Source organism: Pezoporus wallicus, unplaced genomic scaffold (assembly GCF_028554395.1).
Source record: "Pezoporus wallicus isolate ANWC-B61680 ecotype Strahan unplaced genomic scaffold, APGP_CSIRO_Pwel_v1 contig_8803, whole genome shotgun sequence".
In the NCBI taxonomy this organism is placed as follows: domain Eukaryota; kingdom Metazoa; phylum Chordata; class Aves; order Psittaciformes; family Psittacidae; genus Pezoporus; species Pezoporus wallicus.
The window spans coordinates 648,702-664,436 of record NW_026635049.1 but is presented as its reverse complement, the minus strand read 5'-3'; the positions used below and the strand labels follow the sequence as shown (position 1 = coordinate 664,436).

The 15,735-nt window shown below is 55.5% G+C and overlaps 1 protein-coding gene across 2 annotated transcripts; it reads right to left on the bottom strand.

Annotated features, from left to right (window-relative positions):
- LOC130594636 (actin-binding protein WASF3-like) lies at positions 1-14,986 on the bottom strand. Of its 2 annotated transcripts, none has more exons than XM_057400662.1 (10): positions 14,858-14,986; positions 9,741-9,877; positions 5,305-5,463; positions 3,783-3,917; positions 3,517-3,670; positions 3,090-3,207; positions 2,739-2,914; positions 2,075-2,335; positions 1,295-1,677; positions 1-716 (listed from the first exon to the last, which is right to left on the bottom strand). In XM_057400662.1, exons 3-10 carry the CDS (start codon positions 5,435-5,437, stop codon positions 559-561), a joined length of 1,518 nt encoding a protein of 505 aa, XP_057256645.1. In that variant the 5' UTR covers positions 5,438-5,463; positions 9,741-9,877; positions 14,858-14,986; the 3' UTR covers positions 1-558. The 2 variants fall into 2 exon arrangements, with proteins under 2 accessions (XP_057256645.1, XP_057256653.1); XM_057400670.1 differs by having other exon boundaries at positions 2,799-2,914; positions 9,741-9,890; positions 14,858-14,971.
- Between the last annotated feature and the right edge of the window lie 749 nt (positions 14,987-15,735).

Here is a 15,735-nt window from a genome sequence, read left to right as displayed (position 1 = left end):
GGGCCCTTCCAACCCAAGCTATTCTATAATTGAATGATTCTATGGGGAAGGAGGCTCCTGCCCACATGCAGCCTTTGGAGCTGCCAGATCCTGCAAATGCAGGCAGAAGAGCATCCCCAAACCGAGCGCTTGGCCACCCCTGCACACCCATGGTGGCACCAGCTGTGCAAACAGGCTTCTTTTCCAGGAGCTTCCCATTAACACATTTGATGTCTAGCTGACAAAGCACTACTGCCTCTGGGTTTCCCTTCCCTAGCAAAGCACACTCAGGGTTGGTCTCTGCTCTTGCTCCAGGTGTAAACCTGGAGTAATCCTATTTAATCCTGCCTTCAAAGCAGTCATTAAAACGTGAAGGTGCTGCTAATTTCGGGTCTCACTGCCTCCGAGCTGTATCCTACCAGTGCTGCTGCTGCCCGAAGGGTTTTTGACATAGTGTAAAAGCAAAGCTCCGGAATGAGCGGGGCTGCCCGCGCTTGTTGGCATCGAGGTTGGGGAAGGTGCCTGCACACCCCTGGTACGGAGCTGGGACGCTCCGTGCCCGCCCAGCCCCGGGGCCCCTCAGTCTGACCACTCGTTATCATCCAGCTCCGAGTCGTCGTCGGACTCGCTGTACTCCACTGCGATCCGGCGGGACAGGATCGTCGCCACGTCGTTGCCCACCGGCTCCTTTTTGGCCTCTTGTTCCCATTGCTCCTGGACTTTCCGGAGTTGGATTCCTGAGGTAGGAAAGGGGGGAGAAGGCTTTAGGGGCAACGTGGCCAGCACCCATGGACGCACCTGATGTGTGGCATCCCACCAGCTGAAAGTATTGGCTGAAATGAGACGGCTGCAGCCCCCTTGCAGGAAGATGCACAGGATTATAAAGCTATACGAGATAACGTGATACATGAGATTATAAGGCTACATAACAGAATAAAGCTGCTCCTCTGCTTCCACTTGACCTGAAGAGGCTGAACTTTCTTGAAGGTTAAATCCACAGTTCAACCTAAGATTTGCACGGAAATGGGAACGACTTTGGAGCACGCCTGCTGCAACACGGAAGGAGGCCACGCACACAAAAGCTTCAAGACATCCCTGCGGAACTCCGCACCACCTCTGATGATGGGTTTCCCCCAGCTCCCTGCACTGCACCTCTTTCCCTCCCCAGGTCCTATCTGGATGCCACCATCTTCACACATCATCTTGCACTCCCCCCCCCCCCCCCCCCCCAGACCTATACCAAGAGGTGTTTTGCCACCATGCGGCAGCACTCGGGACCTGTCCCCCCCCCCTTCCTCCCGCTGCCCCCGCTCACCCCTGCGGATGGCCGCCAGCAGGTCGCTCCGGGCATCGCTCATGGGCATCAGCGGGATCTGCGGCTTCCGAGGCTCCATGGTGGGAGCCGGTGGCGATGCCGAGTGCGCCGGTGAGGCGGCAATAGCGGGGGGCCCCGGCGGCGGCGGTGGGGGTGCCACCGGGGGTCCCATGGGGCCGGCCTGCGGCGGGGAAGCGGAGTAGGGCCCGGGGGGCACAGGAGGGGGTGAGGGTGCGTAGGACGGGGGGCCGGCGGAGCCGGGGGCCAGCGCGGGGGGAGCCGAGATGGGGCTGTCGAAGGCGGTCTGTGCCGAGGGGATGACGGGCGGGGGGGGCGGCGGGGCGGGCGGCACGAAGTACTCTGCCATGGGCACTGGCTGCGGGCTGCAACGGGAGCAAAGCCGTGTCAGTGGGACAGGAATGACTGCACCCATCACCCATCCCGGGCACCCGACTGGCTCTGCTGTGGCTTGGTTTGCTCTGGACCCTCATGTAAGCTCTGTCCCAGGGTCATGGAGGTGGGGGGCTCTGCTGGTGGGAGGGGCAATAGGGCATGTAGTGGGAAAATGGTCCCCTCCATCCACCTTGTTGCCTTATCTGGGACGAGGTTACCCCAGAATTGCTCCTGACTGATTTGCCCGTGGGTCTCACTGGTGGTTTTGGCTGCAGAGGAGGGCTCTCCCTACTACCCCAGCCCACCAATGGGTGGTCAACCCGTCACCAAGCCCCCCTTCCCCTGGGCATCCCTCCTCCGTGAGAGAAGAGCAGGCTGAAGCCCTACCCGTACTCCTTGACTAGGTGAGGTCTCGGCCCGTTGAGGATGGCCTCGGGGGGCTGCGGCACATGGGGCTGCTGGAGCCGGTTGAGGCTGTTCTGCCGGCTGCCCGCTGACGGGCGGTAGACGTGCTCCTGGGGGGGGGCAGCCACCAGCACCCCTTCCTTGTGCTCCACAGGGGGCTGGTGGGATGCTGGTGCCAGGAGCTGTGCCGGGTGGTTGGGGCTCGCTGGGTATGAGTGGTCGGCTGCATCCGATGCGTAAGATCTATGGCACAGGAAAACCCAACTGTTGTATTCCTGGGAAGGGGGGGTGGCTGGGTGGGGGTGTCAGCGGGATGTGGGGTTTTTGGGAGTATTTTGGGGTTGAGACAGCAAAGCAAGAAATGGGCACAAAATATAGACGTGCAATAGCAGAGAGATAGCGGAGGGGAGGAGAACACCAGCACAGTCTCTTCCCTTAGCTGCTGAATGGAAAGTGCTCCAACTTTATCCCACCACCAAGGCTGCTCCTGAGGTCCTGGCTGCGACCCTAAAGGCACCAGCTGCCTCTGAGCTACCACGGATGTATGGTTTACCATCCCAACCCTCCTACAGGAAACACGTTCCCCCAAAGACAGAGAAAAGCAAAGGAGAGGCGGTGAGCTAAACGTGCAGTAGGTAAAACCTGCCTATTATCTGGGGACAGTGATCCTTCCGATGACGCCATGTGATAGGGGGATGGTGAGAACCTGTTATCGGGCCGGAACTCTTTATCATACGCCATCATGTTCCACTCCAGGCGCCGGTTGCGGGCTTTCCTCACTTTCTTCACCTCCCGGGTGGAGTCTTCCACCAGCCGCTGCTCCTGGGGGCACACACAAGCCACGGCTCCATCTCAGCCCAGCTCCTCCATGGTCACCACCCAGCACCATGAGATGTGCCCACTGCAATGGGCTGGAGCACACGGGATGCACCAGGAAGGTGATTGTCCTCCAGGTCCTGGGACATCCCCCCGCCAAGGATCCCCACCTGCCCCTTACCTTCTGTCTGCGCTTCTCCTTTCTCTTATCTTCTGTTGCCTGCAACATTTTCTCCTTCCATAAGTTGAAGAAGTAGGAGGGGTCAGTGTAGAATTTGAGGCCATCCTTTTTGTCATCCCTGGTGGGTTGGGAGAGTGGGTTATCAGCCATAGGAGAACACCCCCCTTCCCTTGAGCATGGTGGGGTGGTACGAGCACAGTCATAAGCTGTTGCCCCACCACGAACATGTCCAACATAACAGTCACTATCTGGGGTACCACTGCATCCCAACCACCCTACACCCTGGGGATGGTGGCACAACAACTGGAGAAAATAACCTCTCAGCCCTTGCTGAGCAGCAAATGGGGTGCAACCCTGGTGTCTCTCCTGGAAAGGACCTCCAGGACCCTTTTGGTCCCCCCAAGGAGTGATGCACTGGCCACCCTACCTGTAGGGTGTGAGGATGTTGAGTGGCGGGGGCTTGTCGCAGCGCTGGTACATCTCCATTACTGGGTTGGGGATAGAATTGCGAGACACGACCTGTTGGTTCTGCACCGTGGAGCTCTTGAAGGCTTTCCTCATGTTGATGTCCTGCAGTGAAACTGGGGGCACAAGAAGAAGAGGGGATGGAGGGGTGGCCTCAGCCCCATGAACCTGGGGCTAGTCTGGCCCTGAGCACCCAGCCACCACCCCAAAACAGCCCCAGCCCCTCACCTTCCTCCACCGTGGAGTCCAGCTGCGTCACCTTGATGACCAGCAGGTCCACCCTCTCCTGCAGTGAGTTCATCCTCATGTAGAAGCTGTTGGCTTCATTGAACAGCTCTCCGAAGATGTCCTCTGCGTGCCTGCCTGGCAGAGGGCAGTGCGCACACGTCAGGCAGCAGTGGCTGGCAGGCAGCTCTCACCCTGCCCACCCCTGCACCTCACACCTTCCCTCACGGGCTCCATGGGGCTCCCTCCCCAGCCATGGGTTTTGGGAGCTGAGCCTCATTCTCTCCCAGACCTGGCAAAGTGTTGTATGAAGGGAGGTGAGCACAAACCACCCACCCTGCTCCTGCCCACTCCTCTGTGCACGAGCATCCTTTTCAGTGACAGTGGTACCCACAGGAGGCACTAAATCATCACTCTCTGTGCCATAAAAAGCCTTTGGATCTACCAGGACAGATGCAGCCAAAAAACCCACCATCATACAACATGACCTGTGGAAACCCAGTCCTGAAGGTGGAAAACCAGGAGCAGGGAGTGGGGAGAGTGCTACAGCAGGGGGAAACTGTCATTTATTTCACTTTAGCAGTTATTCCCCTGCAGCGCTCAGTGTTATGATAACTTCATTAGGGCTGTGACTATCACAGGACTGAGCAGGGCACCTGGCAGAGCACTGCTGACATCTGCAGGCTACAGCACCCATCCCATTTCATCCCCCAGCCCAGCACCTGGAGGTTTCCTCCAAAACCATGCATCGAATGGCTCCTGGAATCAAGGCACTTCTGGAATCCTCTCAGCCTGTCACCCAACTCAAACATTTGTATTTGATTCCCTTTTCTCCTGGATGAGAAGCCATGGCCTGAGCATCCATGGGTGCTGCTCATGTGAGCGCCTGTGCTTCCAGCAGCTCCCTAAAGACAGGGTTTATTTTTCTGGGAGTATTTTAGAGAAGAATCTAGTTCTGGAGGAGGGGGAAATCAGAGGGGGGGGCCTGCAAAGCCTGTGCTTCTTTCTCTATTTTAAGTCAATACTCAGCAGTGAAATAGGTTGCCCCTATTAAATCTGCACACTGGTGTGTGCAGTGCTCTCATCCTCCCCTTTTCTGCTGAAAGCAGTCCCAGCATAGGAAGACAGATGAGGATTTAGACCTTTTATATAGACCTCTCTTTCACACAAAGCTCTAAGATCAAAATGAATAGGTTGGGGTTTTTTAATCTTCACCTGACCCTCCTGTTTCAGGCCAACTCAAGAAGCAAGAAGCTCACAAAGGCTTTTTTGTCCCCCACTGCACAGATCAACTACGGGAGGAAAACGGGTCTTAAAAATGTCATCAAGTCCCCATTAGGGCTTGACCCTGAGCATCCTCCTTTTTTAATTAGCTGGATAATTCCCACTGAATTCAGGGTGGTTGCAGCCCATATGGCTCTCACATAGCCCCATTTCTCTGTGATTGGAACTGGACCAAGCAATTGCGGTGTCCCATCAGCATCCCACCAGCATCCCACGCCGAGGTCGCTGTGCTGTGACTTACTGAGGCTGCCCAGCTGCTTGATGATGGCAGCCAGCGTGCTGTTGGTGACACATTCCAGCTCACTCGTCACCCCCTCCGGAAGAGCCCCCCGGCACAGGTGCCGGGGCTCGATATTCCTCTTCACCAGCGGCATGCTGCCGGCGAGCCCTCACGCCTCTCCTGGGCAAAGAGAGAACAAGAAACACTCAGCTTTTACCATTTGTCTGTTTTTATCCCCATTCCCTCTGCTCTCTGCCCAGGGCACTCATCCTGCCTGCACCGGTACACAGCAAGTGCAGCCCATGCAGTGGCATCAGGGCTCTTCCAAGCAGGGGATGCTCTGGGGGTGCAAACCAGTGAGCACATGAACGCCAGGATGGAGGTGAGGACCCTACCCTTGTGCTCCACTGCCAAGCCGCTGTACCCAGGGAGCTTTTCCCACTTCCCTTCCTGGAGCTGTGCGCAAACCAGGAGCAAAGCCCCGTGTGCTGCAGCTCTGAAAAGCCTCATCCAACCCAAACAGCAGCCAGAAGCGAGCAAGCGCTTGTAATGCCATTACTTCCAGCTCAGTGCAAAGCTCTCCGGGGTTTTATTTGTGCACACCGAGGCAAGCTGCCGTGGCCAGCTCTCTGTCGCACCCTACATGCCCCCTGCTCCATGCCATCCTTGCCTGAACTGGGGATGGTTCTTTTTCTATGGGTCTTGAGGAGATGTAGGGAGATGCCTGCACCCAGCAGTCCCATCTCCAGTGAGAACACTTCTGGCAGCTGGCAAGGAAGGAGGATAATGGGTGCAGTGGGGTAGGAAGGGGGTGCTGGGGGCAGGTCACCCCACTGATGTAAAGGGCAATTGGTGTGAAATAGGCTGAGAAAGGAGCACAAAAAGGGGCATTTATTAACCACGGTGCTGTCTCCTGGGGTGCTGCAGGCTGGGACTGGGACATGGACAGGCACAAAGCACACAGGCTTGCACAAGGGGGTCTTATGTGACACGAGTGCATCAGGCCTCAGATCCATCCCTAACGCAAAGGCAAACTGATGGCTTCAGCATTGCAATCACCAGGAATTGGATCCAGGGCCGGTAAGGACCGGAGGGCATGAACAGTGAGATGAATCCCCCCATTTCACACCCCCATTAACCCCATCCTTCACAAACGCCCGCTCTGCTTTGGCAGTGAAGGAAACGCAGCTCCCGAGCAGTGCTGTTAATAGCTGGGAGCAGAGCAGCTGGGCACAGCAATCCCAACCACGAACGGAGCCAGAAATCTGCAGAGTTCACATTTTTTGGCCCCGGGAGCATTCGACAGAACAGTTTCCCATTGATGGCACCCGTCCCCCCACCAGCACCGCCAGCTCCTTCGCAGTTTTCAAATGCAAATGCAAGCTGCCTCCATGAAAGAGTCCCAAACTTGTCCCTAAATCATTCATATCGAGCTTCCCAAAGGGCTGATTGTGCTTCCGGAGCTGTATGCGCAGGGTTGGGCTCCGCTCTGCCCCAGGGCAGTCAGGGCACTGGGGGAAAGACCCCAGCCCTGAACCCTCCTTAGAGCCTACCGTGTGTCCTCTGGCGCTTCCCAAAGTCACTGCACTTGCGTGGGGAGCTGGTACTGTTCCTGGCTCCCCAAAAATCCTAGAGGCTTCTGCCAGCCGGGTGTATTTTGGCTGAGAAAACTGTGATGGAGTTTGCAGGGGAGGCTCTGGATGTTGCTGATGGATGTTTGCTCTGGATACACACAGCTCCTCTTTGCAGGCACCCCCTTAACCCCACTTGGGCTTATAAAGAGAGGAGCAATGCTGGCAGCTTCACCCCAGGCTCACTTCGAGATGGTTTCACCTATCACCCCAACATGTGCACTCAGAGGCTGAGCCCCAGCATGTCCCCATGGCAGTGGCTGCAGGGACCGGAGGGTGCAGGGCAGAGCAGTTAATGAGCTGCTTGGGCCCAGCAATTAGAAACAGGGAACAAAGAGCCATTCTCACCATCCGCTTGGGACACGGCCACTGGCACCGGGGCTTTTTGTCCTGCGCCTGGGGCCTGGGGGGAATCAGCCTCCAGCCCTCATGGGGACCACAGAAGGGAATGAAGCAAAGAAGGATCTGAGGTCTGATACTTCCCAGCAAGGACAGCGGGGCAGAGGGTGGGGATGTGGTCTGATAACAGCATGTGAAACCATGCCACAGGAGAGCATCCTGGAGAAGAAAGGTCCCTTTAATCTCCCCCCCCAAAAGCACTAACAAGACTCAGAGCTTGCAGCAGAAGAAACCAAGGAGTTAGGCACACACATTTTTAGGCCAGGCTAGCCAGGACAGGCAACTTTTCAGTTGCTGGGTTTAACCTCCCCAGTTAATGGCTCATATTCCAAACATGGACAGAGTTTGGCCAAGAGCACTTCCTGATTTCTTTCACACACGTGGCCACACCAGACTCAACCTCAGTGCTCAGCACCACGGGCCATCACTGACACACCATGTGCATCAGGCTTAGCAGCAACCACTATGGCACCCCCAGTACAGCCCAGCTTGCCAATGCTCCAGTAAAGCCACATCTGGGCAGCTGCAGGACCAAATTACCATCTTCCCATAGGCACTATTAGCCCCTGAGCAGCCTCACCTGGGACCCATATCCCCACCCATGGGCCAGGAGTTTATTTAAGCTCAGCTGGGGGTGCTAGTCCTGCCCTGAAGGATGCTCCAGCCTTGCTCCTAGCCAGACCCTGCTGGGTATCACCCCTGCAAGCAGCTCCTGCCTCAGGTGGGTGCTGGCACGGATTTGGTGCAAGGCATCTGAGCCATGGGCTGGGTTCTGCTGTCAGATGCCTGTTCTGGCACCAAGGGTGTGGAAAGGAGTTCCTAAAATCCTCCCTTGGGATACATGTCTATCCTTGCTGGCCATGGATGCTTGTAGGTGGGGATGAAGCCTTCCCTTCCTGCTCTCCTCTCTGATTGCAGCTCAGGAGAGGTACCAGCCCCTGAGGGCTCGGGTCTTTCTTTCCTTTCTAGCTGAGGGTGCATTAGGAGATGCAGCAGATGGCTCTGAGGCAATGAGGAGATTCCAGCTACAGCTGCCCCGCACAGTCCCTCGCATCCCACCCTTCTGCTGCTTTGGCATAACGGTACAAGCCCCCATGATGGTCCATCTTCAAAGCCTCACTCAGGTTTAGGTGGCTATATGGGCTTTTCCAGCCACAGTCAGCAAGGTTAGCTCCTCTTTATTTCTTTCTCATGGACAGTCCCAGTTTCTCTAGGTGCTTCCTGGGTGTGGGATTCACAGATGCAACCTCAACCAACTGCAATGGTCTGAGGCTTCTCATTCCCATGCGCATCCGTGGGATGTTGTTGTAGCGTGAGCATCTCTTCTGCTGGGTCTGGGGACATCAGCCAGGTTTTAATATTGCTCCCATGGACTAAAATCCATGAGGTTTTGTTATCTCCTCAGTGGAAGTGAGGAGCAATCAGAGGGGTAATGCCAATGTCAGGCTGCAGGAGGAGGAAAATGGGAGCCACAAACCCAGCAGGAATTTCCTGGAGGTGGAAGGCAGGAACGGGATCAACTGGGGGCTTCCCAGGAGCTGCTGCCATGGCACAGGCACACTGTAGGCTCTTCCATCACTCATCTTCTCTCCCTAACTACTGAACAGGTCAATAACTCTGGGTCTTGTAGTACTGGGAAACACTGCAGGTGAAAGGCAGTGGTGACAGCTCAGCTGTAGGACCAAGGACACAGTTGATGATGATGGTAACTAGAAAGTGCTCACTTCTCCACATCCAACTCACTGCTGCCCAAGCAAAGATCAGCTGAAATACCCAGGCAGGGGAGATGAGACAAGGAATGAGCTTTATCTTCTGCCCTAAGAAGCTGATTTCTCCCATGGAACAATCAGCAAATTGACTGCAGCATCCCAAACCCTGGAGCAGTCCCTGCTTTCCCAGGCCATGCAGGGGGCGAGAACAGGAGGGATGGAGCTCAGTGCTGCCCTGGACCATGACTGCAAGCCCCAGGTCCCTGCAGACCAGATGGGCAGTGTGATCTGCAGGTGCTGGCTTACAGGTGACCCCTACAGCTGGCTCTTTCCAGATGTCATCCTTCATCTCTGCAGGCATCACATCTGGCAGCTTAAGTCCTCGGGGTCCATCAGGGGCAGGCAAGCAGCTCTTGTTTTGTCAGAAGGTCCAAAAGATTTGAATTTCATGTCCAGCTATTGCTCCTTATATTCTTTGTAATAGCTCTTCATGTACATAACTGTCTCCTCACCTTCACTCTGCCCTCAGACCCACTTGCCTTCTCCCACTGAGACTGAGCTGTGACTTGCAAAGCCAAGCTGGATTCCTGTGCTGGCGTCCAAAGTGGCCTGAAGAATCATGCATGCTCTGGGTGGCCCTGCAAGGAGGGACAGGCTGGGTGGCAACAGGTTTCTCATGCTGGCTATTCCCCATGACAGATGTTTGGTTTGTGCCTACCTGCACCTCAGCCTCAGTGTCCCGCTTCATACTGCATGAGAGAGCAGAGGGATGATGCTCTGCTGCCATCCTCCTTCATGGGGCCAGGGTGGGACAGAAGGCAGTTTTGGAGTTTGTTATCTACTGCTGGGCATTTCCTGCAGGAGAAACCTGGACTGGAAATGGAGCCATGGCAGTAATGAGCAGAGCTGGGCTGGGGAGGATGATCAGCCATGGAGGGTACTGAAGCACAGTGCACACCCATATGGATGATATATGAAGCAGCAGCTGAGCTTGTATGAGATGGCCAAAAGAAACCTAATTCACGATGTGCCAGATGGCCAAGACCAGCCCTGAGCCTGGATTTGGGGAAGACATGGGTAAGGGTGCAGTGAGCACAACCATCTCAAGACCAGGAGCTCAGCTCTGGGCCAAGCTTTGAGGACAGTCCCTTTGCTCCACCCTTGTAATCAAAGCTCTTGCCCAAACTGGGCTCCCCAGGGTGCTGCTGAGCACCGAGGACCAGACAGTGCCAGGAACTGAAGGGTTTTGCAAGGGAGCAAAAGCTTTGGTTGGATGCCAGGAGCCCAAGCAGTGCAGAAACCAAAGGGATATGTTGAAAACTCCATTATCCTCGAACAGAAGACAAAATAGGTTACAAATTAATATCAAAACAAGAAGGGCCAAATCTCACAGTGCCTGTTCAGGACCGCAACCTGTGTTTCAGTGCAGGTACCCTGGCAATGGCAAGGTTCAGAAGGGCTGTGGGCATAGGAGCAAGGAGGAGACACAAGGCAGTCCTGAACTATTGAAAAGAGGGGGAAAAATGCCAACTCTGGAGCGAGGAAAAGGACAAGAGGCAGAGGTGACACTCAGTTGGGCTGGTAGGTGCCTGAAGGAGCCTGTCCTGTGGAGCCTGGCAGAGCAGACCTGGTATGAGAGGGCTGGGAAGGGTCTCTGGGGTGTGCAATGTTTCCGAGCAGAGAGAAGCAAAAGCAGCAGCAGCCCTTTGAGCTGTTGGTTTGTGGAGCTCTGCCCCAGAACGTGCTGTAGATCAGTGCAGGAGGGTTCAAAGAGCAACAGGACAGATCTGCAGGGTCACCAGCAGCTACATAATGGTTGAGGGGCAACCTCTGCCTCAGGGGAACCTAAATTCCTGCTTCTCAGCCTCAGGTGCTTGGCTGCTGTGGAGCACAGGCAGCCTCAGGAGAGAAAGCAGAGTCTGTAGCCTGAAGGGGCTGAAGCTTTGGTGCATCAGGAAAAAATCAACCAGCAGAAACTGTGCAGGTGGCTCTTTGCAATGCGGAGAAACCTCCTTGCTAGAGCTGGACCAGATCTGCTGATTTACTTCACTCAAAATGGAGCGTGATCTGCACCACGAGGACTCGTTGCTCTAATTTATGAAATGCATCTGTGACCACCTTTTAATCTTTTGCTAGTCCAAACAACTGAATGCTACCAACGTGACAAATGTCCCTGCTTTGTGCGAAGCCGATCATCACTCCAGAGCTATTGTCCGAAGGTGAAATGTATTAAAGCTGGTTGGATCTCCAGCATTCCCCTTGCTTAAAATAAACCAGAGGGCAGATCTTCAGTGGGAGTAAATTCTCATTGTGCTGAGGCTGATGGGTATGGGAGAAGCAACACCACCTCCTGGACCTCTCCGCATCCACGTGTCCACCTTTACACATGATCTAGGGCCATGGGAAGCATCCCAGCCCCATCCCAAGTGAGAAGGATTAGAACATCTCATGTCAAAGCATTGGATGGCAAAATGCCTTTGGGACTGAAAAGCCTCAAAATGTGGGATGCTGTTTGTGGTCCCCCACCTGCAGCTGGGGGCTGGGGACTCACAGTTGAGAGGTCTCAGCCCTGATCCTGGTGGCCCAGAGGAATATTTGCTGTTGGCCAAGAACAGATTAGGGCTGAGCTGCAGCAGCAGGGGAAGGGTCAGGCCCCCCAGCCAAACAGAAGGAGGGAGCTGGGTCTCCGGCTGGCCCTGGGGCAGAGCTGCATCACTCTCTGGGCTGGGACTGCACCAGTGACCTGTGTCCCATAGGAAGGCACACCACCCACCCCGCAGCAGCACCTCTCCTCCAGTCCATCTGCAGCTCTCCTCCCCTGCTAACTCAGCTAAAGGCAGCTCTACCACAACTAACAACTGCCAGGAGGCTTCAGCGAGCAAACACTTCACAGCAAAGTGCAACATAACGTTAAAGCACAGCTAAAAATATTCCTAAAGAGTTTTATTAGTAAATGCCACAGTAGTTTTTTCCCCCCCTCCCTTTCTACTGCAGAACGCTTCAGCTCTAGGAACAGCACTTGACTAAATTGCCTCTAAATCACAAACGCCTCTGAAGGCTGGGCTCTGCAACACCAACCTTCAACAGAAGCCTGCTTAGGAGGATGCCATAAATGCAACGGCCTCGTTACCTTGGGGTTAGTATAAAAAGCTCATCCTGCTGCTAGCTCGGTTTAAAGCAAGCAGGCTCCTTGCACTGTTTTTTTATCTAAATGATGTTTCTTCACAGGTTTGCGGGTAGCAAACAGTGATTTGGCACATGGGTTTTCAGATACTTGTTTTCCTTAGGTTTTAGTTGATGTGTGGCTTGATCTCTCAGTGATGCTGATGGAGCCAAGGGCCACTTCACCAGGTCCTTCCCATCCCATAGAAGCTGCTGCGAGCCCCAGCTCCACAGCCACCCTTTGGCTCTGTCTCTGCTTTGGATACAAACAAAATCCATGCAAACACAATGCCCCAGTATGCTGAAGGGAGAAAGGGGTGGATAAAACTATGTGTGATCCCCCTCCATCATCCTTTGGTGGCTCTGTGTGTGGCTCCCGTGCTGATGCTGGCTGGGAGCAGCAATGCCTGCCTCGATCTCCAGAGGAGGAGTCAGGGGATGGGGTGGTGGGAACAGCGGCACAGATCCCAGCTATGTTTTGGCTGGAAGAGATCCCTGCTGACCGGGGAATCATGTGTCGTTTCTCATGACTCTCTATCACCAAAGGAAAACCCTCAATGACATTTCTCTCCCTTTTGTGCTCAGCTCATTAACAGAAGGACCCCTCTTGCTCGCCGGCGGTTTGTGTGACCAGGATGCTGCTGAACAAACCACCCTTATTCTGCCCAGTATAGAAGGAGCTTTGATAAACCCAGGAAACCCTCAGCAAGCAGCGAGGGTCCTTCTGGAAAGCCGGCTCTCACTGCCTTCGGGAACAGCTGCAGGACCGGCATCTCCAGCCAGAGAGCTGGCATCTCCAGCCAGCTCAAATGCGATTCCCTCAGGGCTGTGCCATGCGCTCGGGTGGTCCCTTCCCAGAGGGTGCCTTTTGGGATAAGCAGCTCTGCAAAAAGGAAAGCATTCCTGCCTGTTTTATTTTAACACTTTGGGCTTGAGGGCTGTTATTCGTAACTTGTCAAGATCTTGGCATCTGCAGCTGATTTGTCATCCACCATAAAATGGAGGATGAGCATCTTTGGTTCAGAAGTGGGCCAAGTGAGATGATAGCTCAAAGCAAAATAGGCTTCATCTCGAGTTTTCTCCGTGGGCTTCAGCTCCTTGGGGAAGGAGCGGACATTTGGGGTCTAAGTTGCATCACAGGCATCATGTGTAAGAGCCCTTGGCGTGCTCTGCGTCTGTGACAGAAGAGCACGGTGCACATTAACCTCCTAGCTGCCAGATGAAGTTTTGCTTGGCTGATGCCCTCTTCAACCTCTCCTCAGTGCCAAGCTGTTCACCTGCCATGGGGGTGCTACTGAGATACACAAATGCTGTTATTATATATATATATATATATATATATATATGTGTGTGTGTATGTTAATGAATCTAGCAACCTCTTTAAAACCCAGGCAATGAGATGCAGCAACTGAGGGGTGTACCTTGGCATGCTGAAGTTTGGAGATAGATAAATTATTAATTCTGCCATTGCTGATCTGCCCATAGCTCTGTGCTCCCTCCCTTCGGCTTGTGTCCGGCACTGTATCTGGTCCCTGGCTGCTCTCTGCCAGGCAGCAGCAGACAAAGCAGCCACAAACTACACGAAAAAGCATCTTAATCCATAGGTATTTTATCGTGCTGACACCACCACGAGGCAGCAAGAACTCGAGTTTGAAGCCATAGAATTAAAGCTCTCTGCAAGTAGCTGAATCATGGAGGATGGAGGCCCCAGCTCTGCGCTCTTTGGGGGGTGTGTGCCTGCCTGCAACCTGCTTGTGGGGCTGCTGGAGGGGCTCCAAACCCCAGGGAGGGCCCTAGGTTAGGAGGTTCCACGCATGGCAGCTGCTATCAGGTTTCTGACCTGCTTGGCCTTGTCCCCTCTGCTCCTCTAGGCTCGCACCGTGCTGCAGCCCCTCCATACCCTCCACATTCCCTGCCCGGGGGTGATGAGCCCTACTCTATGCTGTGCCTCTCGCTGCACACCCTCTTATCTTCCACAATGATGTAAAAACGAAAAGCAATGGTGCATCCTCCCTCCCCACGATGCAAAGAGGTAAAGTGATGTGCCACCCCCAATGCAAGTGTGAAAGGAGTCAGTTACCCCACTGTCCATGCAGGAATGCAAAGTGAAAGCACCCCCACACACATGCAAAGGTCCAAAGAGGCTCAGAGTACCATGATGTAAATGTGTTAAGTAATTTGGGGGCTCCCCTGCATGAAAAGGTGCAAAGCAGCCTGACTCTCTCCGTTCCATGCAAAGGATCATCCTTACCGCCCCCCCCCCCCCCCCCATGAATAGGTGTGAAGTGACAGGCACTCCCCACTCAGGGATGCAAAGAAGCTTGGACAGCCCCCTCCTAATGCGAGGCTGCAAAGCGACATACACACACACACACCCCCATGCACGATGCAAAGCTATGAGGGACACCCCTGCAACCCAGGGATGCAAAGCGGCCCGGACCCCCCATCATGCGGGGATGCAGAGTGGTGGAGATCCCCCCCATCCATTAAAGGATGCAGAGCGCTGGGGGATCCCCTCCATGCACGGATGCCACCCCCCTCAAAAAAGGACGCAAAGCCAAGGGGGACCCCAATAACGAGGCTGCCAAGCAATGATACCCCCCTTGCAACTCACAAATGGGGGTACCCCCCCTTTCCCCGTGCCGCGTCATTCCCGCATCCCTCCCCGCTCACCTCCGCCGGCTTCGGGGGTTCGGGGGGGGGGTCTCTCCCTCCGCGGCTGCCCCCGGGGCTGCGCAGGGCTGCGGCGGCAGCCGCGCTCCCGCTGCGCGCCCCTCCGCGCCGCTCCGCAGTGCGCGCACGGCGCATGTGCCCGCTCCGCCGCCTCCGCCCCGCTCCGCCCCGCTCCGCTTCCCACGGCCGAGCCCCGGGGCCGTTCGGGTCCCAGCGCCCCGGGCCGGGCCGGGCCGGGCCGTGCGGACCCCGCTGCCTGCCCTGTGCCACCCGCCGGGGCTCCAGCAGGGGTTTTCCAGGCTGGCTCGGCAGCGGCATTGGGAATGACTCGCTCAGGGGCTGGGACTGCGGGTCCGAGATGCCAGCGGAGCCAGGGCGGGCTCTGGCGACCCTTTATCCCCTCCCCAATCTCCTGGTGACCCCTTACCCATCCTCGGACCCCTGGTGACCCTCTGCCCCCTCCTCAGACCCTTGGTGACCCCCTTCTACATACCGTTGGTGAACCCCTATCCCATCCTCAAACTCTTGATGATTCCCCACCACCTCTTCAGACCCCACAGTGACCCCCTCCCTAAGCCCTGGTGACCCCCTATCCCTCCCCAAGCCCCTGGTGAGGCCCCGCTCACAAACAGCCCGTTGCCGTAATTCCAGCCGCTACTAGAGGGCAGAGCGAGCCCGGCGAGGAGCTGGGATGTGGGAATTCGTGTCTGCTTCCCACTGAGGCGTATGGAGGAGAGGGAGAACTTCAGCAGAGCGAGGGATGCTGTGAAATGGTTTGAGGTTTGGAGTAGGATGATTCACGCTTTGATTTTTTCCCATGGAGCGCTCCAGGGCTGGATTAAGCCGTGTTTGCAAAGAAGATACCGCTGAGCTCCCTG